This window comes from Pristis pectinata, chromosome 7 (genome assembly GCF_009764475.1).
Source record: "Pristis pectinata isolate sPriPec2 chromosome 7, sPriPec2.1.pri, whole genome shotgun sequence".
Taxonomy (NCBI): domain Eukaryota; kingdom Metazoa; phylum Chordata; class Chondrichthyes; order Rhinopristiformes; family Pristidae; genus Pristis; species Pristis pectinata.
In genome coordinates this window covers 102,500,747-102,526,336 of record NC_067411.1, presented here as the reverse complement: position 1 = coordinate 102,526,336, position 25,590 = coordinate 102,500,747, and the positions used below count along the sequence as shown (strand labels likewise).

At 42.5% G+C, this 25,590-nt stretch overlaps 1 protein-coding gene across 7 annotated transcripts in view; it reads right to left on the bottom strand.

Annotated features, from left to right (window-relative positions):
- Positions 1-327: 327 nt before the first annotated feature.
- Positions 328-25,590, bottom strand: part of atg10 (ATG10 autophagy related 10 homolog (S. cerevisiae)) — a 202,086-nt gene continuing 176,823 nt past the window's right edge. For all 7 annotated transcript variants that reach the window (XM_052019787.1, XM_052019789.1, XM_052019792.1 and 4 more), the window contains 3 exons: positions 15,818-15,915; positions 2,940-3,056; positions 328-753 (listed from right to left, as the gene is read on the bottom strand). In XM_052019787.1, coding sequence (XP_051875747.1) covers positions 2,945-3,056; positions 15,818-15,915 — 210 coding nt within the window. In that variant the 3' untranslated portion in view covers positions 328-753; positions 2,940-2,944. The remainder of the gene's footprint in view (positions 754-2,939; positions 3,057-15,817; positions 15,916-25,590) is intronic.

Here is a 25,590-nt window from a genome sequence, read left to right as displayed (position 1 = left end):
TCAATGAGGAATTTCCAGAAGTAACTTAAGTTGACCTGAAGAGGGCTCCATTGTATTTTCATTGTGATTTGTGCTGTTCAGAACCAGCTCTTTGAATACCCTATTTTCATTTATGACTTCTGCACAGTATGTGTTAACATTAAGTCAGATTTGCAGGCACTGTGACTGTCGAAAAATACAGAAAATCTAAACCACATTAAAACAGAATGTTTTCATCCAAGTGCTTGAATCATTGCAAAAGCTATTTGGAGAAGAAAGGGTTTTAAGGGAACTTGTCATTATTCGTAAACAATTAGAGCACATCATTTATTAGAAAAAAACTCTGAGTTCTTCCTTTCTTGCAATGATCTAATTTATTTTCAATTTTAGTTTCATAGCATGTCCAAATTTTCTCAGGATTTCAGTAGACAATGTAATCTCTCTGTTAGTGGTTAAGTGCATTATTACACTGCAGTTCAGTACACATGCACAGATTAACTTGCACTACCACACTGTTTAAACAAAATATCTTGAAGAACACAGATTCTTTTGTTAACAATTAAAACAATACTGTATCACAGGGTCAAAGTTTCCTTCAGTAAAATAGATTAATCACAGAGTGATGTATCTCAACCAGCCGCCAATAAAGCTCGATAGCACAAGTAGGCAATTGTTCATTTGATCTTGGATAAAGATGGTTGTTCTTCTCCTCAGAATTCAGTGATGACTACGTTCTCAGCCATAGACCAACTAAGTATTTGCTCCAAACATCTCCTAGGAAGAGAGAAAAAAATCTTTTATTTCTGTACTGAGTAATTTTGCCAATTCCTCCCGATACGTTACTCTCCTTCATTAGGAGACAATGACCCAGACACTTTAATTTCCCTGTCTTTCCCCCTTACCTGAACCACCCCTGGAATGAGGTGGGAAGAGCCAGGTAGAAAGATGAAAATTACTGGAACTGGCTCCCTGTTTAAACCTTAGAACAGAAATAAAAACAGAAGGTATTTTAAACACTTGGGCAGCATCTGTGGAAAGAGAAACAGAGCAACATTTCAGGTGACCTGAAATGTGAACACTGTTTCTCTTCCACAAATACTGCCTGACCCAAGGAGTGTTTCTAGCATTTTTGGTTTTTATTTTAGATTTCCAGCATCTGCCATTTTTTATTTTTCAACCCAAGGCCAGATGCTCACACAGGAACTTAAATTCAATCAAGGCCCTCAGTTACACTTGCTCTCATGTAATCATTCATGTTACAGCACAGTAAAAAGAACATTCAACCCATCAATGTAGCACCAAGGTCTGGTGCTAGTTAAAATGCATATTTTAATAACACAGCATTATGCACGCCAAATTTGTGCCTCAGATTTTGTGGTAAACATGGACAGTTCTGTACATAACTGCTAGGATTTCCCTGGACAAGAGCCACTAAGCTTGGGGTTCCCATGTGTGCACACGAGTCCCAAAATTGCTGGCAGCTGTTTGTCAGCATCCTAACAGTTCTCCAACACTGGAGTCCAGCTACAGCAGAAAGTTGCGGCTAGGTTAGTTCTGGTGGAGGAACAGCCCATCCATTCATTTGAATAGAGAGGAACAGCAATGAGGAGCCCAGGTAAGTTTCAGTTAACTTACCTGGATTCTGGTATTTTATATGTTGTAAATATTTTTAAGTGTTTGATTTTTAAATTATATACCTTTATCTCATGTTTCTGGCAATCAAATCTGTCCAATATTTCTGCACTGATTTGATTGCCAGAAACATTTAATACTTTGATAGCTTGGAAATCAGTCGTAACATAGCAACTGTCAAGAATTTTCCCGCCCTTTCATGGGCAAAGCCTGTTCTGGCACTGCCCCTTGACAGGATCTAAACCCAGAGGACCCCGTCACCAATGGATCCAACACAGGATCTACACCCAGAGGACCCCGTCACCAATGGATCCAACACAGGATCTACACCCAGAAGATCCCATCACCAATGGATCCAACGCAGGATCTACACCCAGAGGACCCCGTCACCAATGGATCCAACACAGGATCTACACCCAGAGGACCCCGTCACCAATGGATCCAACACAGGATCTACACCCAGAAGACCCTGTCACCAATGGATCCAACACAGGACCTACACCCAGAGGACCCTGTCACCAATGGATCCAACACAGGATCTACACCCAGAGGACCCCATCACCAATGGATCCAACACAGGATCTACACCCAGAGGACCCCGTCACCAATGGATCCAACATAGGATCTACACCCAGAGGACCCTGTCACCAATGGATCCAACACAGGCTCTACACCCAGAGGACCCCGTCACCTATGGATCCAACATAGGATCTACACCCAGAGGACCCCGACACCAATGGATCCAACACAGGCTCTACACCCAGAGGACCCCGTCACCTATGGATCCAACACAGGATCTACACCCAGACGACCCTGTCACCAATGGATCCAACACAGGACCTACACCCAGAGGACCCTGTCACCAATGGATCCAACACAGGATCTACACCCAGAGGACCCCATCACCAATGGATCCAACTTCATGAGAAAGTTGCACTCAGGTGATCAGGACTAGCTAATTACACAATTTTATCACTGGGCACATTACAGAATCCTGGCCATTATTGATAATATGTTGCAAATAATTTGTTTAAATTTAATGAGAACATACTTACTTTGAATTAGTGGTCTGGCAAAATTTAAAAATGTTAACATTTGCTAAAACTTTTTTTTATCAATGTGAACACTTTACTTTCTTCAATAATCCATCACCTTCCAGGTTTTTAATGTTTGAAACATAGCATTAAGATTACATTGGGATATTAATAGTTGGAACATCTATATTCAGAATTTGAATAACATTGTGCATTTGGCTTTATTCTGCTTCAGTTCCAACACAGCGAGATTAAAAATGCACTTTGGAGTATAAAACTGGTTTTAACACGTACTTTGTTCAATCCAGGTCAGTCATGCCCTGTGACATGGCAGTGGCATAACTCAATGGCACATCAAGTCCCACGACTGGCCCCATCATGCTCAGCCAGCTTGTGATGTAATTTACATTCCTAAACAAAAGAAACAGCAATTCAACATGCATTGTCTTCTAAAGAGAGAGAGATATATTGTATGTGTTGTCAATGACTACAATTTTTAAATATTTTCGCTCTCTGTCACAGCAGATTTAAGTAAGACCGTGTGCCACCCCAAAAATGTATGCTTTGCATTATCACGTCAAACTAGTATGAATAAACTGGACAATTTCAAAAACATTTATAATGAATTACAAAGGGATTGCCTGTATGGTAGTATGGCTTATACAGCCTGAAGTGTTCTCAATCTGATTGTCAGTAACTCTGAAATGTGTTTCCAATCAGCAGAAACCAGTCACATTTTTAGACGTCTAAAAGGCAGAGTTTCAGTTCTACAATGCTTCTTCTTTCATTGCATTTTTTTCTCCTTACTCACCAGTATTCTCCACTCCCCTTTCCTGAAGGAATTTACTCCTTGCTGAGATATGCTTCATTGGGCACTGCAATTCTCCAGGGTTTTGCTCAGATGCCCACCACGAGTGTGCGCAGGCTATTTCACCACCTTGGGAGGAGCTCGTGGGGGAGATGGGGCAGTTCAGCCTAACCTATTCTGCCCTTTAACACCACCCATACACCATCATTTACAACTGGGATTGCTGAATAATGATCAGCACCAACAAGCTTAGCTGAGTTCCTACCTTTTAACCCAGGAATACTGGTGGCCAAATTCAGTGAGTTCTGCTGTGGCTGAGGTGAACTACTTCAGCACAGACCAAGATCAAAGCTATACATTTTCTGGTTTATGATCATCAGTTCCCTGGTGAATAAGCTTGAAGAATATTTGAGGGAAGTCCCCAATTAGATTTCTAAATGTTCTACCGACTAGTAAGTTCCATACCGCCGAGAAATAGAATGATTTTTGACTGTGCGGATCCAACAGCCACCCACTCCAAGGACTTGTACAGAACGCTTCCTGAAAAATCCTTATGTATTCACCTTACAAAAATGGATCACAATTCTTTAACACTGCAATGTTTTAGAGGTCTAAATTACTGCCACGAAAGTCCATTTTTTTTTCCCGAGTAACTCTACACTGAGTAGTGTGCGGAAGACAAGATTTGTACATTTCCAGTAATCTAAGACTAAGCAGGAGTGACCTGATGAACAGACACCTCTTCAGGGATACAAGTTGATGCCGCAGGAAGGAAGATGGGAAGCCACCACTGGCTCTCTGCAATCAATAAACTATCAGAACTGTGAGGACAGATGATCAGCCCAAGTGGATCTGATCTTGTTCCTGCCACCTACGCAGGCAAGAAGCTCCTCACCTCTCTTTCTTCACTACTTGACCAAGGTCGAACATTTTCGCCCTTGATTGTAATAACCACAGATTACTACCATTCTATTGCACCTTTTTTTTATAAAGGATTATTAGCTAAGTTGGAGACAAATGATTGGAAGTATACTGCACAATAGCAGGAACCACCTATTTCTATTTTAGTAATAACTAAACTACTTAACACAGTTTATACATTTGCTCAAAAAATCTATCAAGGAAATTCATCTTAATGTAATCGCATCAATCAGAAAACAGTTTGATCCACTAAATTCAGCTCATTATCCTTGTTTATTTAGTTACTATAATACTGCAGATGTCAAAGAATTATAACATCCCTTGGAGCCCTGTCTCCTTTCCTGTCCGCCCATCTGAACATCATAAAATATTACCAGTAAAACTACTTAGTGAAGTAGAAAATATCATGTTAAAATTATTTTTGACCAATGGAGAAGGTCTCTTCTCAGTACATCAACTGGCTATGGAACTCCAGCTCAACAGCACCTAACAGAATCAATGACCAATTTGCATCCATTATTTCAGAACCAAAACTGTTCATCCCACTTTAACTGATAGACATAAAAGACAGCTGAATAATCCAGAAATGAAATAGTGAATCATTAATCATTTCACTTCAGTGGGCAGGAGTTTCAAGTCTTACATAAGTTTATAATATCTTTTAACTGGATTTTTCTTTTGTACAAGTGATATTTCCACTGTCTGCCATTTACTTTCCATTTTACCACCCAAGTGGTTTAAGAAAAGCTAACACATATTTCAGGGTCCTCAGAAATAAGCAAGAGCACTGTGGGAATACTCAGAACACCGTAATTGCACGATGGTAATGCTAAAACAATATGCAGTTTTTACAGATCAGAAAGCAGACGCTGGAAATCTGAAATAATGATGGGAAATTGCTGGAAACATTCAGCAGGTCAGGCAGCATTTGTGGAAAGAGCAAGAGTTAACATTTCAGGTTCAAGATCCGTCACCAATTCTTCTCCTTCTGTGGAAGCTGCCTGTCCTAAGTTTTTATTGTATTTTTTTGTTTGTTTGCAATTTTTTGAGACAGTTGATACAATGTCTTGGGGTACATGGAGGAGTAACTACCAGGTGTTAGTATGACATTTCTGATTCTCTAAGTGTAGGTTATCCTCCTTGGGCTTGGATGAAAATGTGGATGGGGGGGGGGGGGGGGGTTGGTAAGTTTGCAGGTAACACAAAGATTGGTGGTGCAGTGGATAGTGGAGAAGGTTGCCAAAGTTTACAGCAAGATATAAATCAGCTGCAGATGTGGGCAGAGAAATGGTAGATGGAGTTTAATCTGGGCAAGTGTGAGGTGTTTCACTTTGGGAGGTCAAATGAAAGGGAAAGCACACAGTTAATGGCAGGACCCTTAACAGTGTTGATGTACAAGGGGATCTTGGGGTCCAAGTCCATAGCTCCCTGTCGATAGGTTGGTAAAGAAGGCACATGGCATGCTGATCCTTATTAGTTGAGGCATTGAGTTCAAGAGTCAGGAAGTTATGTTGCAGCTTTATAAAACTCTGGTTAGGTCACATCTGGAGTACTGCATTCAGTTCTGGTTGCCCCATTATAGGAAGGATGTCGAGACAATGGAGAGAGTGCAGAAGAGGTTTACCAGGACATTGCCTCGATTAGAGGGCACATGTTATAAGGGGGAGAGGTTGGACAAACTTGGGTTGTTTTCTCTGGAGCGGTGGAGGCTGAGGGGAGACCTGATAGAAGTTTATAAAATTATGAGAGGCACAGATAGACAGCTGGTATGTTTTCCCCAGGGTTGAAATATCCAATACCGGAGGGCATGCATTTAAGGTGAGAGGGCGAAAGTTCAAAGGAGATGTGTGGGGCAAGTTTTATTTTACACAGAGAGTGGTGGGTGCCTGGAATGCACTGCAATGGGGTGGTGGTGGAGGGAGAGGCCCTTAGACAGGCACATGGATGTGCAGAGAATGGAGGGATATGGGCCACATGCAGGCAGAAGGGATTAGGTTCATTAGCTTCATTAATTCAGCACAATATCGTGGGCTGAAGGGCCTGTTCCTGTGCTCTACTGTGCTATGTTCTGTGGACATGTGAATCAGAGACTCTTAGCAAGGTGCTCCACATATATCACAACACTCACACAAACTGCTCCGTTTCCCATTCAACACAGGTCCTGAAGCAGAATGAGCTTATTTTTCAATAATCATAACTTGAGCATGTTCAGGGTAGTTGATGTGAACGGTCATCAACCTGAAACACAGAGTCAGTGTGTTCTGCACGGGTTCTGCCAAAGCTCCTGAATATTTACAGCATTTTGTTAATTTCAACGTTCAGCACCAGCAACATGTTGCTTCTGTAGGGTGGATAATGATACATTGTGGGATGAGTTACTTTTAAAGTGAAAATTCAGAATTTATACAAGCAATTACATGGGCAGGTGTGTACTAAGTTGGTAAATTGGTTTATTATTGTCACATGTACCGTTCATACAGATCAATTCATTACAACAATGCATTGAGGTAGTACCAGGTAGAACAATAACAGAATGTAGAATAAAGTATCACAGTTACAGAGGAAGTGCAGTGCAGGTAGACAATATGGGGCAAGGTCATAACAAGGTAGATTGTGAGGTCAGAGTCTATCTTATTGTACAAGGGAGCCGTTCAATAGTCTTATAACAGTGGGATAGAGGCTGTCCTTGAACCTGCTGGTACGTGCTTTCAGGCTTTTGTATCTTCTGCTCGATGGGAGGGGGGAGAAGAGAGAAAGTCTGGGGTGGGTGGGGTCTTTGATTATGCCGGCTGCTTTACCAAGGCAGCGAGAAGTGTAGACTAGCAATTAAATGGGCAGATCCGAGGTGGATGAACATTTAAAGAAGGCTGTACTGGACCCTATCTTGGGGAATAAGCCTGGTCAGGTGATTGAAGTTTCAGTGGGAGAGCATTTTGGGAATCATGACCATAGTTCCCGAAGTTTTAAGACAGTTATGGAGAAGGATAAGACTGATCCTCGGGTAGATGTGCTAAATTGGGGAAGGCTAATTACAACAGTATTAGGCAGGACTTTAGAAGGTAGGTTGGGAGCAGCTGTTTGGATGGAAATCCGATGAAAGGATGGCAGGTTCAGGAACCTTAGGTGACAAAAGATATTGTCAATTTTGTCAAAAAGAAAAAGGAAGCATATGTAAGGTTTAAGAATATAAAGGAAGCAGGAAAGTAGGAGGGTAAAAGGGACCACAAAATGTCCTTAGCAAGTAGGATTAAGAAGAATCCCAAAGCATATTTTGCATACAATAGGAGGAAGATGGTAGCTAAGGAAAGAGAAGGTTCAAGGAGGGAATGTTACATGGAGCCAGAGGGAAAGGGTGAGGTCCTGAATGAGTACTTCACAGCAGTATTGACTGAGGAGAAGTTCATGGATAACGGTAAGATTAGGGAGGGGTACATTGATATTCTAAGGTATGTCAACAGTAAGGAGGGGGGCTTGATTCCCCAGGGGCTGATGGGATCTATCCCAGGATACTGAGGGAAGGGAGGAGATTGCTGGGGCCTTGACAGAGATCTCTGTATCCTCTTTAGCCACAGGCAAGGTGTCAGAAGACTGGAGAGTAGCCACTGTTGTTCTTTTGTTAAGGAGGGCAATATGGACAAACCAGGAAACTGTTGGCTAGGAGCCTTACATCGGTGTAGGGAAATTATTGGAGAAGATTCTTAGGGATAGATTTTACTTGTATGAGGACCTCTATAGGATAAAATGTAGGTGGTCTGATTAAGTTTGCAGATCATACAAACATTGGTGGATTTGTGGACAATGAGGAAGTTTGTCAAAGGATACAGCAGGAAATTTGGGTGGAGAAATAGCAGATGGAGTTTAATCTGGACAAATATGAGGTGATGAGTTTTGGGAGGTCAAATACAAGAGGAAAGAATACAGTGAATGGCAGGACCCTTGGTATTACTGATGAACAGAGGGATCTCCAGCTGCAAGTCCATAGCTCCCTGGAAGTGTCATCACAAGTGGATAGGGTGGTAGAGACAGTGCGCGGCATGCTTGCATTCATCAGTCGGGCCACTAAATGTACAAGTCGGGAAGTCATGCTGCAGCTGTATAAAACTTTGGTTCGGGCACATTTAGAGTACTGCGTGTAGTTCTGGTTGCCACACTATAGGAAGGGTGTGGAGGCTTTGGAAGGGCACAGCAGAGGATCACCAGGATGTTGCCTGGATTGGAGAGTATAAGCTGTAAGGAGAGGTTGGACAAACTTGGGTTGTTTCCACTGGAGCGGCAGAGGCTGAGGGGAGACCTGATAGAAGTTCATAAGATTATGAGAGGCACAGATGGGGAAGACAGTCAAACTCTTTTTCCCCAGGGTGGAAATGTCAAATCCCAGAAGGCACAGGTTGAAGGTGAGACTGGGGAAGTTTGTAGAGATTTACAAGGCAAGTTTTCCACACAGAGGGGTAGGTGCCTGGAACATGCTGCCAGGGGTGGTGGAAGCAGCTACAATAACAACACTTAAGAGGCATTTAGACAGGCACGTGAACAGGCCGGGGGTGGAGGGATACAGACCATGTGCAGGAAGATGAGATTAGTTAGATTGTCACCATGGTCGACACAGACATGGTGGTCCAAAGGGCCTGTTCCTGTGCTGGACTTTTCTATGTTCTATAAGGCAGACCGGAACATTCCATGGTTTTGTGTTCAGTGCCCTCCTCCGATTGGGGGCAAATAGTCTGATTCCACCTCACCCATTCTTTTGGATATCTAATTCTCCCATAAGGGGCTTCACTTGAAGAGTACATTCTGCACGTTATTTATCCTCTTCTGAACATGCTCCTCAGTTCCCTGCTTCCAGTTTGTGGTAAATCTCAAGCATAATATTGGTAATCCATTCATCTGCTCCTTTAATCCTTTAACATCTCCTCGAGTCAGTGAATTGTTCCGTGCTCTCCCAAATCTCCTCATCATTCATTAACCTTTTGATGCGTAGAACTTTGGTTTCCCCTTCTGTGTCATTTTCAATGAGGGGCGACCCGGTAAAAGTATACAAAAGTATGAGAGGCATAGATAGGTAGACTGTCAGAGTCTTTTCCCAGGATGGAAAAGTCAAATACATAGGGCAAAGGTTTAGGTGAGAGGGGGCAAACTGAAAGGAAATCTGCGAGGCAAGTTGTTTTCCCCCAACACAGGGAGCGGTAGGTGCCTGGGGAGGTGGTAGTAGCAGATATGATAGCAGTGTGTAAAAGGCATTTAGACAGACGCATGAACAGGCAGGGAATAGGGAGGTATGGAGCATGCACATTGTAGTTGGGATTAGTTTAGGTTGGCAGAACAGTCAGCACAGACATGGTGGGCCAAAGGGCCTGTTCCTGTACTGTCCTGTTTTATGTTCTAATCGGGAAAACCTACATAGACATTACTTTGTTCATGATTCTGTTCTTCTCAATATAACCTGGTGAGATGCTTGTAATCAGCTTAAATTTGAAGATTCTCTGTGCTCCGAACACACTGGTTTCACTGGACATTCCCCTGAAGCCAAGGGACACAAACCAGAAGTGCTGCGTGTCCAAGATGATGCCAAGTGCAAGAAACAAATCTAGGTGGTGGCACAGTGGGCTGCATTCTGAAGCCACGTGCAAATGCTGTTTATTACTCCTGAACATGCCTGAACGCCCCAGCAAACAACAATCTGAAAAGCACACTACCCTCTCTCGGGCAGTAGGAATTTCTGTGGACAGGCAAGCATCATTCTTTCTCTCAGAACAATTTTGCTTTTGCATCTCAGTTACTTCCCAACTTCATTCTTTAACTGCACACACAGTTGCCAATGGTTACGGTCCAATTAACTCATTAATAATGGCAATAGCTCTTGGCTCCACTGACCTATCCAATGTAGAAGCAAATGAAGGAATTGTGCAAACTACTGAAAATCAAAAAAACTGCTTGAAATCTGAAATAAATGGTGAAGGAAGAGTCTTTAATGTGAAATGTTAACTCTATTCCTCTTTCCACAGATGCTGCCTGACCCACTGAGTGTGTTTCCAGCATCATCTGGTTGTCCTGCAAAACATTAATGGTTCATAATACTGCTTTAAAACATTTCCCAATCAGAATTCTGAATTTACGAGAATGGATTCTAGTTCATTCGGACAGCAGAGCTACTTCAATCAGATGCATTATGGAGAAATCAATCTTAAATTATACAAAAGCCATTGAAGAGCTAAACTTATTAACCAGGCTTTGAAATTATGTTGCAGATTATTAGCATATGAACATAAAGACATCAATCAGTTTATCTTAAATAGGTTAGCACATGCACCAAAGTAACACAACATAATTTGAGACAACCATACTAAATGTTTGTACTCAAATATCCAATAGTGTAGTGCCAGTCCTTAAATTAAGCTAGTAATTTATCACAACAATGCATTTTTCTCTCTGACATTTTATATCGTGGTCATGCAAAATCCACTTGATTGCTCATCTTCCTCAGCAATGTAACTATATTCAGGATCTACTAGTTTTTTTAAGGCTGCAAAATAACAACATCAAAGAAGAGCACACTGTACCTAGTTCAAGAATATAAAAAGATTCCACAAAATGGAATATGAACAAATATGCTGAATCTTTCACCTCACTTTCATGATTTTTAACAGTAAATAAGGTTGTTGAGTTCCAAAATGGGATTTTTGGAAAAGGCAAATTTAGTTTTAGGATAAAAATATACCAGACGTGCTACATAAAACGTTTCTGCAAGATCACTGTAAGTTTGCCAAAAGAAAAATGACCGGATCACAACTGAACCTCATGAACTTCATAAACAATTTGAGCAAAAGTTCTTTTTTTAATCTACTAGTGTATTGATATGAGGCAGAAAACCTGGTACCATTCTTTTCAAAAGCCAGAACGTTTATACTTCTTCTAGCTCACTGGGGTGTCTTCACTCTCGACTAAGGTCATTGATCAGTCCAAGACAATGGCAACTTGAGAATTATCAAGGTCAACTTGATTGCCAAATGACTTCTGCTTCACAATAAACTCCAAATAAATGTTCATTTATTTGGATTCAATACGACCAGTAAATAATTCTTTACAATATTTCAGTGTTAAATCTCAACCACTAACATTGTCAAACTACACACTGGAGCAGACTGCACATGTTACTGCCTGCATTTCTAATTGGAATTGCCAACATCAGCTGCTGAAATTGCAGTAAGCCACAGACAAGTACCCAGTGACTGATTCAAACACAGATTGCAGTCTTGCTGGGATTTGCCAGTGTTACACTGGAGAAATTACCACTCAGATCCTACACCAGGTCACACCTAGTGCAAGATCTGAGACTCCACTGATTTCAATGGGGATTGTAGAGCAAAGATTTCAGAAACAAGTTGCTTCATTTTTAAATTATTTGATTAATCTAGTAAAGTAAAACGCATGTTTTTTGCATTTTAATTAATGTTAAAAAAACTAAGCCTTGAATTTAATTATTTATTTCCATTTTTAAGAGTTGCCCTGAATGTCAGAAACATTTTAAAACTGTTAAAATCAACAACAGCTTTTACAGCTGGTAAAGCCCTGCTCCCAGTGAAGAGGCAGCAATACTGGTCCTCCCCACCAGGAAGGGCTGCAGGTGTTGATTCTGGGTGGGGGTTGAGGATCAGGAAGATCTGGTTATTGTGTATAATAAGTTTCCAATTTATAGACTAAAAAGAAAAGTTCAATTCTGGCTGCTGTCTGTAAGGAGTTTGTACGTTCTCCCCGTGCCTGCGTGGGTTTCCTCCGGGTGTTCCTCCCACATTCCAAAAACATACGGATTAGTAGGTTAACATGGGTGTAATTGGGCGGCGCAGGCTCGTTGGGCCGGAAGGGCCTGTTACTGTGCAGGATAAATAAAGTAAATATTGAATTTTACACCCATTTTAAATATACTGTCAGCACCGTTGTGGACCTTCAGTTTTAAGGTGCTGTAGCAAAGAATAAATCCATGACCTTCCATTATTTAAGGAAACAATTTGAAATTGGACCTTTAACTTACTCTACTATAAAAACTGATTGGGAGGATGTAATTACAGCTTGACAATTTTACATTGCAGTTTCCATTATAAATGTGGGGCTCAGGGAGCATATAAAGACACAAGTTTATAATGGAAAGTGAATTCCTTCCCCAGGTCCCATTGCAACAGGCCCTGACCACTAAACTGAAGACTACATTTGATCCTGTTAAGTAAATATTAAATATTTGCCCAGCAACGTGTCTCTGCAATTTTCTGTTGTCATGGTTTTGTTAATTTTTCCCCATTATATTATTCAGAAATTTATAATTCTGTATAATGACTATCTAGTTCCACAAACAGCTCAAAACACTTCCGGCTAATTTTTCTAACTGATTTTTTTTCCTGTAGTAACTGAAATTTCTAATGCCTAAAAGAGGATCTAAACAAGTCAAGATATTTTTAAAATAGTCACATATGACACTAATATGATTAAACTTATCGACCAAATTGTTGGCTTTATTAAAGTTTTTGCCTCAAGGCCTTGGTTTCTTTTAAAATCCTGTGCTTGGATTTTCTCTTTTTCTAGGGACTTTGGAATGAAATCGGATTTTATAGTTTGAGCAAGCGTGTTTTCCATTCCCTGACATTTTTCTCCGTCTGCTGCCCAATCGCTTTTCTTCAATTCATTTTAAAATTAATTAGTGAACATATTTTAAATGCAAAATTGAGACACAACATTTGGAGTCAGTTTTTGCGAGAGAGGACAGTGTATTAATGGGAGAAAATGGCTGCAGTAATTATGCACCTTTTATAGTTTTGTTTTCTGTTCTGTAAACTTTACTAAACATAGTAAGTTAGGTTGTACTTAGAGAAAAGAATCCTGCAAATGTTCAACAGACGTTTTATAAGAGTCTTTGCTGAAAGAAGCCTCTGCACATTTACCTGCAATTCCTCAAAAGATCTGAGATTAGTAATCAGGTGCCCATGTACTGGAGGAGTCAATAACTTACTTCAAGTGCAGCAAACAGTTGAAACAGCTTTACAGTCTACATATTAACTGCCCGGTATCCCTTCAATGTGTTATCAATCACAGAAGCTCGAGCCAGCCTAACGGCAGGTCAGTGGTGAACTGCTGCTGACTGATAAATGTTACCATATGCAGCTAATCTTGTTTGTAGCACACCCTGCAAGGGCACCTTGTGGCCCCAAGTGTCCAATTTCTTGGATGAGTTTCAGTGGATAAAGGATTTGTTCTCAAAAAAAGAAAATCCAAGCTGGTATATACTTGGAATATAGGTTAAAATTATACAAAAGAAATGGTTCTTTGGTGATCATGAGGAGATATCCATTCAGGGCATTGAGTACAGGAGTTGGGACATCATGCTGCGGTTGTATATGTCGTTGGTGAGGCCGCACTGTGTACAGTTCTGGTCACCCTGTTACAGGAAGGACGTTGTTAAAGTAGAAAGAGTGCAGAAAAGATTTATGAGGATGTTGCCAAGACTAGAGGTCAGCACAGACTGGTTGGGCCGAAGGGCCTGTATATTGTTCTATGGCTCTATCCAATGGCTGTTTACTTAGCTTGAGTTCATGAGAATTTAAACCAACCATTTCATACCAAGTCTTAGCACCCAATCAAAGTAAATTAAATAGCATAGATATGGCTAACGCTGTCCTAGTTTTGCAGGAACTGCAGGTAACCCTTGATGGATGATGCTCAGGATATCTCCCTGGTGTTGAAGGCTCACACATATATAGACTAACTCATCCTTTCTGTAGCCAATACCCAAACTGGAGTCAGAAGAAAGGGTGAAAGCTGCAGGTATGTGAAGTGGACTCACTCTAATGTAGCAAGGTAACATTTCCTAAGCTGGTATCACCAAATTAGATATGTTGGACATGATACTGTGCTGTTGGGATACATTTTCTAACCAGGGAACATCACTAAGTGTGGAGGTGACTGATCTATCAACCTGTGCCACCCAGAAATGCACAGCTGCTGCCAAATTTAAACACTTTTTTGGAACCACTAGAGCTAGTTAAATAGGAGGCCAACTAGGTCAGATCTGCAACATGAAACCTCCAGGCAAAAAGTAGGAGAAAGGTTGTCATATATCAGTTTTCTCCTAACACTGACAAAGTAGATCCCATCTCATTTATACCCTAATCATAAATAATTAAAGAACCTACCATTTTATATGTCATGACATTAGAATTTAATAAAGTTCATTTTAACCAATGGATAACCTCTAAAGTCCAGTTACTGGTGATAAGCATATCTCAATTACAAGATGCAAAAATGAATAAGACGATCAGAAAAACGCCGGCAAGCTTTACACTTTCCAAAGCTGTGCATAACATAACAGTGATGTTTGTCCAAAGTCAAAATTAGCAAATCAAAAAGCGAACTTCTACTGGGAAAGCTGATGTGTGACCTGTGGAACTGTTTTAAAAATAGAATTGTAGTAAAGTATATAATGATGCAAATGTGTTGCCAGATTAAGATGAAGGCCATCATTAGAATTCTCAATTAGAATAGCAATCCATTCTATGCATAAGGAAGTGTAAATTATTCTGAACCGCCGTCTTAGCTTCAGAGTCTGCTGTTGTCCTCATTATACAGATGAGTCAGGAAATATAATGCACATCTTCCAAGGCTACAGAGGACTAAAACTTGAAAGATCATTAACCCATGATTTTGCTACGATGTGATGGATGTATCGAAACTTGAGAAGAACAAACAAGTAAATCCAGTTATTCTGCCTACATTTGTTGGCACATCGTGGAACATTAGTGCACACTCTCATCCTCTACCTTAAGGACTGTTTTCTCTTTAAAAATACACCAAAACTCTCCACACATTCAACGTTATCCTTGTCTTGTGTTGCTGAACAATAATTACTTCAGGATGTTTCAGATGCTGCTTTGTTGAAACTGATGAAACTCAATGATTGCTGTCCTGAAGGAATCAACGCTTCAACAATGAAAGCAAAAAAGTTCAAACATAACAGTCTTATAAATATTTTACTAAATCTTGAGCACCAAGACCAACTATAAAACTTATCTACAGAAAGGTGCCATTTTTAATAAACTATTATTTAAATCTTTATACATAATGTTTTTGACAATCTAAAAAGCTCACTGAAAAAATAAACTAAGCACTGTGTTGCTTATAATGAAGATCATAACCACATGAATAATGAGAAATCAGCTGAGATTCTAAAAAGAGACAAAGAAGTAATAGTTGACACTTAACAACCCTCTTGAACTCTTTCGATTCTTCATCAAGTCAGAAGAATTATGAATCATTTGTTTTTTTTATACCAGAGATCTAATTGGTTAAAAAGGAAAAATCCATTTTCATTCTCTAATAATAACTCATTGCATTTTACTTCACCTTTGCTGAATCGGTGCCAATGTTAATAGCTCAACGGGCTCATGGTATAAAGGATCTTTACCTCTGCTCCCGCGTGGCACCAATCATTATTGGAGTCATTAATTCAGAAGTTCGACAAGGATGGAGAACAAAAAATGGCTGGCCGAGTAAATGGTGCTCCTGCGCAAATAATGAAAAAGATATTTAAGAAACAATTTCAAAGAAGTTTCACCACAGGAAGCTGCTATTATACTCACTGTACACTTCAGCTCCACACTGAATCAATCTGATGTAATCCATGCTCTTTCCTGGATTTTTAAAGTTATTTTTGCTGGTAAAATTATCAAATTTAGCTTGCTTTAATTTTTGACTTCAAGGATTGAAGAATGAGTTAAACATGCAACATAGGAGGAAAGGTAAATGCTGGAGTTTATATGGTTGGATGAAGAACAAAGTGTCAGAGTGCCCTTGTCATACAGCAAGAAACAAAAGCTCTTTGATCCACCAACTTTGCACAGCTCATCAAGCACACACTTACACTAATCCCCTTTTATTGTCCCCACATCCTGCTTACAACTCCCCAAGATTCTACCATTCACAGCTGGGGCAATTTGTGGCCAATTAACCAACCAACTCCATGTTTTTGGGGTGTGGGAGGGAACTGGAGTCCCGGAGGAAGCCCACTCAACACAGAAAGAATCTGAAAACTACACCCAGATAGTACCAAACATCAGGATCGAACCCAGGTCACTGGAACTGTGAGGCAGCAACTCTATCCACTGCGTAACTGTGATGGGGACGAACAGTCAACACAGAAAGCTGAGGGTGATTCAGACTGTTACCTACTGGAAAAAAGGTTGAGATGGTGGTGAGAAATAAGAGCAGTGTAACACAAGGGCTCTCTGGCTCTCTCTGTTTTTAAGATCAGCATCCAGTGTTTGTGAAAAAAGACGAGAATCAACACACTTCAGTCAGAATGGAGAAAAACTGTACCTTTGAACAGAAGTTGATGTTGCCAAGAGAGGGCAGGGATATCAGAAACAGACAGGTGCAAAGTATTGACCTTCAGGGACACCACAGGTTATGAAGCAGACAGAAGAGAAGCCACTTGAAATGATTCTCTGACTACAACTAGATAGACAACAAATATGAACACTTTTGCTCCTCCAAAGATACTCCCTGATCTGGTAAATATTTCCAGCACTTTCTGTTTTATTTCAGATCTCCAGCTTCTGTGGTATTTTGAGGATGGAACCAGGCATGGACAGTCCTGCCAGCTATATTGGAGGAGATGATGTGGCCAACTCTGTCAAAGGCTGCCGACACGGAGAAGGACGAGGACAGTTAAGTCACCTTGGTCACAAGAGACATTTTGGTACTGTGGGCAGAAACCTGAGTGGAGGGATTCAACTAAGTGGTACTGGAAACAAACGGGAATGTGAGGCTCCCAGAGGACACGGACACGTTGGTAGAATGGTTAGACAAGGTACTCAGAAAAGTTAGTGAAGTGTTACACTTCGGCAGAAACAAGTGGGGGGGGCAATAAAGATCAAATGGCACAGTCCTTAAAGATGTGCCTGAACAGGGGGAACTGAAAGTACATGAGCATAAATCTATGAAAGTGCCAGGACATGTTAAGAGAGTAGTTAGTAAAACATTGAACATAGATCTGTACAGCACAGTATAGAGGCCCTTCAGCCTGCGATGTTGTGCCGACCTATATAAACCTACTCCACGATCAATCCTTCCAGGTGAGGCAGCGCTTCACCTGTGAGTCTGAGGGTGTCATTTATTGCATCCGGTGGTCCCGATGCGGCCTCCTCTACATCGGTGAGACTCGACGCAGATCGGGTGACCACTTCGTCGAGCACCTTCGCTCCGTCCGCCACAACAGCCAGGACCTCCCGGTGGCCGCCCACTTCAATTCCACATCCCACTCCCACACTGACATGTCTATCCATGGCCTCCTCTACTGCCACGTTGAGGCCAGGCCCAGGTTGGAGGAACAATACCTCGTATTCCGTCTTGGGAGTCTCCAACCTGACGGCATCAACATCGATTTCTCTAACTTCCAGTAACCCCTCCCCTCTTCCCCCTCCCTTTTTCCTTTGTCTTTCCTCATTCCTGTGGACACCTTCCCCCGCTCCCAATACCTGCCTATCCCCTCCCCCGCCCTCATGACCTGCCCATCTGTTCCCCACCTCCTTCCCTTTATTCCATGGTCCACTGCCCTCTCCTACTGGATTCCTTCTTCTACCTATCACCTCTCAGCTTCTTACTTCTCCCCACTGCCCCATCCCCACCCACCTACCTTCCCCCTCTCACCTGGTCTCACCTATCACCTGCCTGCATGTGCTCCTCCCCCTCCCTCCACCTTCTTATTCTGGCTTCTGCCCTCTTCCTTTCCAGTCCTGATGAAGGGTCTCGACCCGAAACGTCGACTGTTCATTTCCCTCCATAGATGCTGCCTGACCTGCTGAGTTCCTCCAGCATTTCGTGTGTGTTGCTCTATGATCAATCTAACCCTTCCCTCCTACACAACCCATAACCCTCCATTTTTCTTACATCCATGAGCCTAGCAAAGAGTCTTTTAAATGTTTCTATTGTATCAACCTCTACCACCAGCCCCAGCAGTGTGTTCCAGGCACCCACCACTCTCTGTGTAAAAAACCTACCTCTGACATCTCCCCTAAACTTTCCTCCACTCACCTTATATGGATGTCCTCTGGTATTGGCCACTGCCGCCCTGGGAAAAAGATGCTGGATGTCCACTCTATCTATGCCCCTTATAACCATATACACCTCTATCAAGTCGCCTCTCATCCTGCGTCGCTCCAAAGAGAAAAGCCCTAGCTCACTCAACCTATCCTCACAAGACATGCTCTCCAATCCAGGCAACTTCCTGGTAAATCTCCTCTGCACCCTCTCTAAAGCTTCCACATCCTTCCTATAATGAGGTGACCAGAACTGAACACAATACTCCAAGTGTGGTCTAACCAGAGTTCTACAGAGCTACAACATTACCTCACAGCTCTTGAACTCTATCCCCTGACTAATGAAGGCCAACACTCCATATGCCTTCTTAACCACCCTATCAACTTGTGTGGCAACTTTGAGGGATCTATGGATTTGGACCCCAAGATCCTTCTGTTCCTCCACACTGCTCAGAATCCTGCCATTAACCTTGTAATCTGCCTTCAAGTTCGATCTTCCAAAGTGTATCACTTCACATTTCTCCAGATTAAACTGCATATGCCACTTCTCTGTCCAACTCTGCATCCTATCTATATCCTGTTGTAACCTACAACAACCTTCTACACCATCCACAACACCACCAACCTTCGTGTTATCTGCAAACTTACTAACCCATCTCTTCACTTCCTTGTCCAAGTCATTTATAAAAATCACAAAGAGCAGGGGTCCCAGAACAGATCCCTGCAGAATGTCACTAGTCACTGACCTCCAGGCAGAATACGCTCCATCTACTACCACCCTCTCCCTTCTGTGGACAAGCCAATTCCGAATCCATGCAGCCAAGTCTCCATGGATCCCATGCCTCATGACTTTCTGGATGAGCCTACCATGGGGAACCTTGTCAAACATTTTACTGAAGTCCATATACACTACATTCACCGCTCTACCTTCATCTACTTGTTTTGTCACGTCCTCGAAAAACTCAATTAGGCCTGTGAGGCACGACCTGCCCCTCAGAAAGCCATGCTGACTATCCCTAATAAGACTATGCTTCTCAAAATGCTCGTAAATCCTGTCCCTAAGAATCCCCTCCAATAGTTTACCCATCACTGACGTAAGACTCACTGGTCTATAATTCCCAGGATTATCCCTATAACCTTTCTTGAACCAGGGAACAACATTTGCCATCTTCCAATTCTCTGGTACTACTCCTGTGGCCAGGGAGGACACAAATACTATAGTCAACGCCCCTCTCTTCCCTCATCTCCCGTAGTAACCCAGGATATATCCCATCTGGCCCTGGGGACTTATCTATCCTAGTGTTTTTCAGAAGCTCCAACACGACCTCTTTCTTAACCTCAACATGCTCCAACACATTAACCTGTTCTACGCTGACCTCACATTCATCAAAGTCCCTCTCCCTGGTGAACCGTGAAGCAAAGTATTCACCAAGGACCTCCCCTACCTCTTCCGACTCCGGGCACGTTTCCCCTTTTATCTCTCAGCTACCCTCAATCTAGTCATCCTCCTGTTCCTCACATATGTGTAGAACACCTTGGGGTTTTTCTTAATCCTACCCACCAAGGCCTTCTCATGTCCCCTTCTAGCTATCCTAAGTCTCTTCTTAAGCTCCTTCCTGGCTACCTTATAATTCTCAAGAGCCTTGTCTGATTTTAGCTTCCTAAACCTTAAGTATGCTTCCTTCTTCCTCTTGACTAAATATTTCACCTCCCTTGTCAACCACGGTTCCTTTACCCCGCCATCCTTTCCCTGTCTCAGTGGGACAAACCTATCCAGAACCCCATACAAGTGGTCCCTTAACAGCCTCCACATTTCTTCTGTGCATTTCCCTGAGAACATCTGTTCCCAATTTACGCTCCCAAATTCCTGCCTAATACCATGGTGATTAGCCCTCCCCCAATTAAATACCCTCCCATATCGTCTGCCCCTATCCTTGTCCATGGCTGTGCTGAGGGTCAGGGAGTTGTGGTCACTATCTCTGAAGTGCTTGCCCACCATGAGGTCTGTCACCTGACCAGGTTCATTGCCCAGTACTAGATCCAGTACAGCCTCTCCTCTAGTCGGCCTGTCCACATACTGTGTCAGGAATCCTTCCTGGACACGCCGAACAAACTCTGTCCCATCTAAACCTTTTGCACTAAGGAGGTGCCAATCAATATTAGGGAAGTTGAAATCACCCAAGACAACAACCCTGTTATTTTTGCACCTTTCCGAAAATCTGCCTCCCGATCTGCTCCTCAGTGTCCCTGCTGCCACTGGGGGCCCGTAGAATACTCCCAATAGAGTGATCGCTCCCTTCCTGTTTCTGACTTCCACCCACACTGACACAGTGGATGATCCCTCCAGGACATCCTCCCTTTCTACAGCTGTGATACTGTTCCTGATCAGTAAAGCCACTCCCCACCTCTTTTACCTCCACCCCTGTCCCTATTGAAACATCTAAACCCTGGAAAATCAATCCTGCCCTTGTGAAAGCCAAGTCTCCATAATAGCCACAACATTGTATTCCCTGTACCGATCCATGCTCTGAGTTCATCAACCTTATTCTTAATACTTCTCACATTAAACACATTTCAACCCATCTAACGGACTGTGTTTATGCCCCATCCACTGCCCATCCTTCCTCACAGTCTCTCTGCATAATGCATCTACCTTTACACCAAATGCTCCATCATCTGACCCAACACTCTGGTTCCCATCCCCCTGCCAACCTAATTTAAACTCTTCCCAACAGCTCGAGCAAACCTGCCCGAAGGGACATTGGTCCCTCTCGAGTTCAGGTGCAACCCATCCCTTTTGTACAGGTCATAACTTCCCCAGAAGAGATCCCAGTGATCCACAAACCTGAAAGCCTGCCCCCTGCACCAACTCCTCAGCCACACATTCATCTGCCAAATCTTCCTATTCTTACCCTCACTGGCACGTGGCACAGGCAGCAATCCAGAGATTACCACCCTTGAGGTCCTGCTTTTTAGCTTCCTTCCGAACTCCCAATATTCCATCTTCAGGACCTCATCCATTATCCAAGCTATGGCATTGGTACCCATGCAGAACATATGAAGCATACTGAAACCTGAGCTTCAGCTTCATGCATAAATCTATAGAATGTGGCGACTCACCGTCTAGTCGGGCGAACCGGCTCGGCAGTCGGGTCGCGCGGCGTCGGAGCGACGAGGCCCAAGATGGCGGCGGGCCTCGTCTTTCCGAGCGACGGGGAGAACCCGCGCGCGGGAAAGTCCTGATGACGTAGGACTTACGTCATTGCCGGTTTTTTGGGCTGGAGTTTTTCTCCCTTAAAGGGCCCGCACAAGGCGGGAAAATAAACCAGTTCTGTTTGGCAATCCTCCGAGTAGAGTCTTGTTTTATTCCGCGGTAGCAACCGCTACAAGAACAAAAAAGCAGGGAAGTTATGTTGAAATTCTATAAAACACTAGTTTGGCCACTCAGTGAGCTTGGGAGGCTGCAGCATGTCCGGGAGGCCGGGGGTGTAACTGTACTCTGAGAGCTCAGAGGGATCAAAGGCAGGCATTTTAACGATGGTTTGAAATCGGGGGGGGGGGGGTGTGGAGGGGTGGGGTAGTGAACAGTCCTGAGGAAAGAGAACTGGAAAGAAAACCAACCAGCATGGGAAGTTAGGTGTTGGGAATGGGATCCGGATGCAGAAGGTGGAATGGAAGCTGAGCAGGTGGTTCCAAGTTTATTGGTAAAGGTCTAGTTGGCCTGTTGAGTGTGAGGGCTTTCAGAGCACTTCCAGTAATCTTATTCCCACAATTATTCCTCTGGAATTCGTTCTCCCTCACTTACCCGATCCACCTGCACTAGGGGTCACCTACAGTGGCCAATTAATCTATCAACCAGTATGTCTTTGGAATGTGGGAGGAAACCAGAGCTGGCAGGGGCAAACCCATGCAGTTGCAGGAGAGCACTCAAACTCCGGGTGGATAGCACCAGACGTCTGCTTCAGACCTGGGCTGCTGGAGGATCCTGGAACAGACAGCAGTTTTGGCAAATAATAAGGCAGGATTGTGATTTACTTAGACCTTCGGGTGACGGCTAAACCAGTTTGCCTCATCTAAGTCTATATCGCTTGTACTCTTTAGGCTGGGATGAAGACTGAACTGGGGAATGGAAGGTCTGAGAGAGTGTAACAGCTTTAACGGAGACTGGGGGGATCAGGAGATAGGTCAAGACTGTGGTTGAACAGATGAGTAGCTCCAGAAAAGCCCTGGTTACTGGAAGCTGGATAGCTGAGGTTTTGGGAGGACAGAACTCGGAGAGGTCTTTATCTGGAACAGACATCGCAGGATAGGAAAATCAAGGGATTACTGTATTGGAAGCAAAGCAAGTGGGCAACTGGAGATAGTCATGTGACTGTCAGCAATGGGACGAGCAAGGCAAAGATATTTCTACCTTATACCCTAGAGTCATGGAGTCATGTAGCATAGAAACAGGCCCTTGGGCCCAACTCATCCATGCCGACTGTGCTGCCCAGTGAGCTGATCCCATGTGCCCGTGTTTGGCCCACAGCCCTCTAAACCTCTCCTATCCATGGACTTATCCCGATGGCTTTTAAATGTTGCTGATGTGCCCACCTCAACCACTATTTCAGGCAGCTCATTCCAAATACGCACCACCATTGTGTGAAGAAGCTGCCCCTGATGTCCCTTATAAATCTCTCACCTCTGATCTTAAACCCATGCCCTCTTGTTTTTAGCACCCCCTCCCTGGGAAAAAGACTATGTGCTCTCACCCTGTCTATGCCCCTCATGATGTACTACCTCAATGCACTGTGTAATGAATTGATCTGCATGAATGGTATGCAAGACAAGTTTTTCACTGTACCTTGGTACAAGTGACAATAATAAACCAATTCCAATCTTATACACCTCTATCAGGTCGCCCCTCAATCTCCTACATTCCAGGGAATGAAGTCCTCGTCTACACAACCTCTCCTTGTAACTCAGGCCCCCAAGTCCAGGCAACATCCTGGTAAATCTTTTCTGCTAAATTTTGCTGAACTAAATTTCTGCTAAACTAGTACTACATTTTGTTTTGGAATCAATTTGAAAAAGAAATAAATGTCATGTAGAAGACAAGGAATGAGATTTAATGGAAAGGAGCAGAACCCAGCACTAAGCACTCGCATACTGACACAGCCAATTTGTGTCATACAGTATATCAACTGCAGGATGTGGATTCTGCATTTTAACTGGACATAGTTGAAAATAAGATCCAGATTGTTGATCACCTAAAGTTAAATTATTAAGTTAAGGTTTTATACTCCATGAAATTTCCAAACCTCCAATTTCTTTGTTAAAATGTATTTTGTAAATTTATAATGTACTTCATAATAGCTCAGGCAATGTGATTCATCTTCAAGACAGACATCAATGTGAGAAAACAGCATTAACAACTTTTGCGTAAATCTACAAACTTTGGTATAACGTACCACATAAAATGCCTGAGAACGGGGCGACAACTTCCTGGATCATAGAAAGTACGAAAACACGATTCCATAAAACATTTTCAGATTATTTAAAATGATTTGCTACATGTCCATGTTTACCAATTGCAATATTAAAGAGTGGCCTTAGTATGTTTGGAACTATTGTAATAAACCACACTTTAAGCACATCCTAACAAACAGGCAGCCATTTACTTTAGCAAGCTACAAAAGCCAGATGTAACATATTAGTAACAGAATCTCCCAGAATGAATCCACTAACAACCATGCATTCAGGTAATTATATTGCTTTTTAAGTCTTACAAAATTAAGTAACTAGCATATCAACTTTTTGCATCCCCTAAAAATCTCAAAGCACTTCAAAACTCGAAGATTTACTTTCTTCTGCAGACAAGAACATGAGGCTGTGCAAAAGCAAGCAATTTTTGTTGTTGACAACAGGAAATATTTTCATTTTTATTTGTATTTGTTAAGCAAGTTTCTTCAAGTCTGCGCAGCTGCTAATCCCTTTGCAATCGTTCCCCACCAGAAGAGATACATTCGCTGATAAAGTCAGAAAGATGAGTGCACTCTTAAAGTTAGCAGCAACACTGTTTGGTGCCAAAAACATCTGCAGATTTAGATAGGAAAAGGACAAGACCCAGGTCTGGGAATCTTGTGTTTTAACGGCAGCTCCCAGAAACTGGTTTCAATGATTGGCCTCAGTCTCTTTTCTGAGAAATGTTAATTTCTTACCCAACTGAAATCAGCATGGATTCTAAAGTAAAGATTGAGCTTCTGCTTTGTGAGATGCTGATATCCTGGGTTCCACCCCAGCAATAAAGTATCAGCGCAATCCGATTCTACTTCAGCCACGTCTTTCAATGTATGTCACACACTGCTTAGATCACCTCTTCCTTGCCCTGGTAGGAAACTCCTCCAGGGTAGGTTGTCCTTCAGAAAGTGGTCACTGAAGACGGTGGTCATGGCCACGAGGACCTGCCATGGCCAGTAAAACTGAAAATCCCTCAGAGACTTCAGTTAAACGGCAGTCTTAGAATTTGGCAAGTGAGATGTTTTGACCAAAAACTTTGATCTTTCTAAAACAAGGCCAATACTTTTTCCAAGAAGTTTCAATAAAGAAAGAAAACACAGATGCAGTACTGTTCCCTAAAACTTGGCAGAGGTCCAAACCTCTTGAAAATGATGGAAGGAAAGTAACTGAGGGAATAGCCGAAGGCTAGGATTAATGCACGACTCAAAAAGTAATGGTCAAGTAACAGACATCATAACATAAAAATGCCATATAAAGAATAGAACTATGAAGTTCTTCCACTGTTTGAACAGGAAACAAAGATTTTTTTGACATTTTTGGCACACCAGAACAAGAATCTTACTGTTTTAGCCAAAGGTATATGTTGCTTGTGCATCTTTACAAAAAAGCTTCTTAGTATCCCACCTTTCAAGCGATTCAATTGTCAAGTGCCTGGCAGGCTTCATTTGCTCACTGCTACCTTGGTACAAGGTTATCGGTTTTCCACCAGCCTGCACATGGGGCATCAGATCGGTACGCAATGGGTGCAGGAGCAGCTTACGTCAATCAAAGTGGGAGAGAAAAGTCGGTCAGATTTGGATTCACTCTTCACAATGTAATCTCTGTAACGGGGAACCAAAATGAAAATTTCTTCACAGAAGAC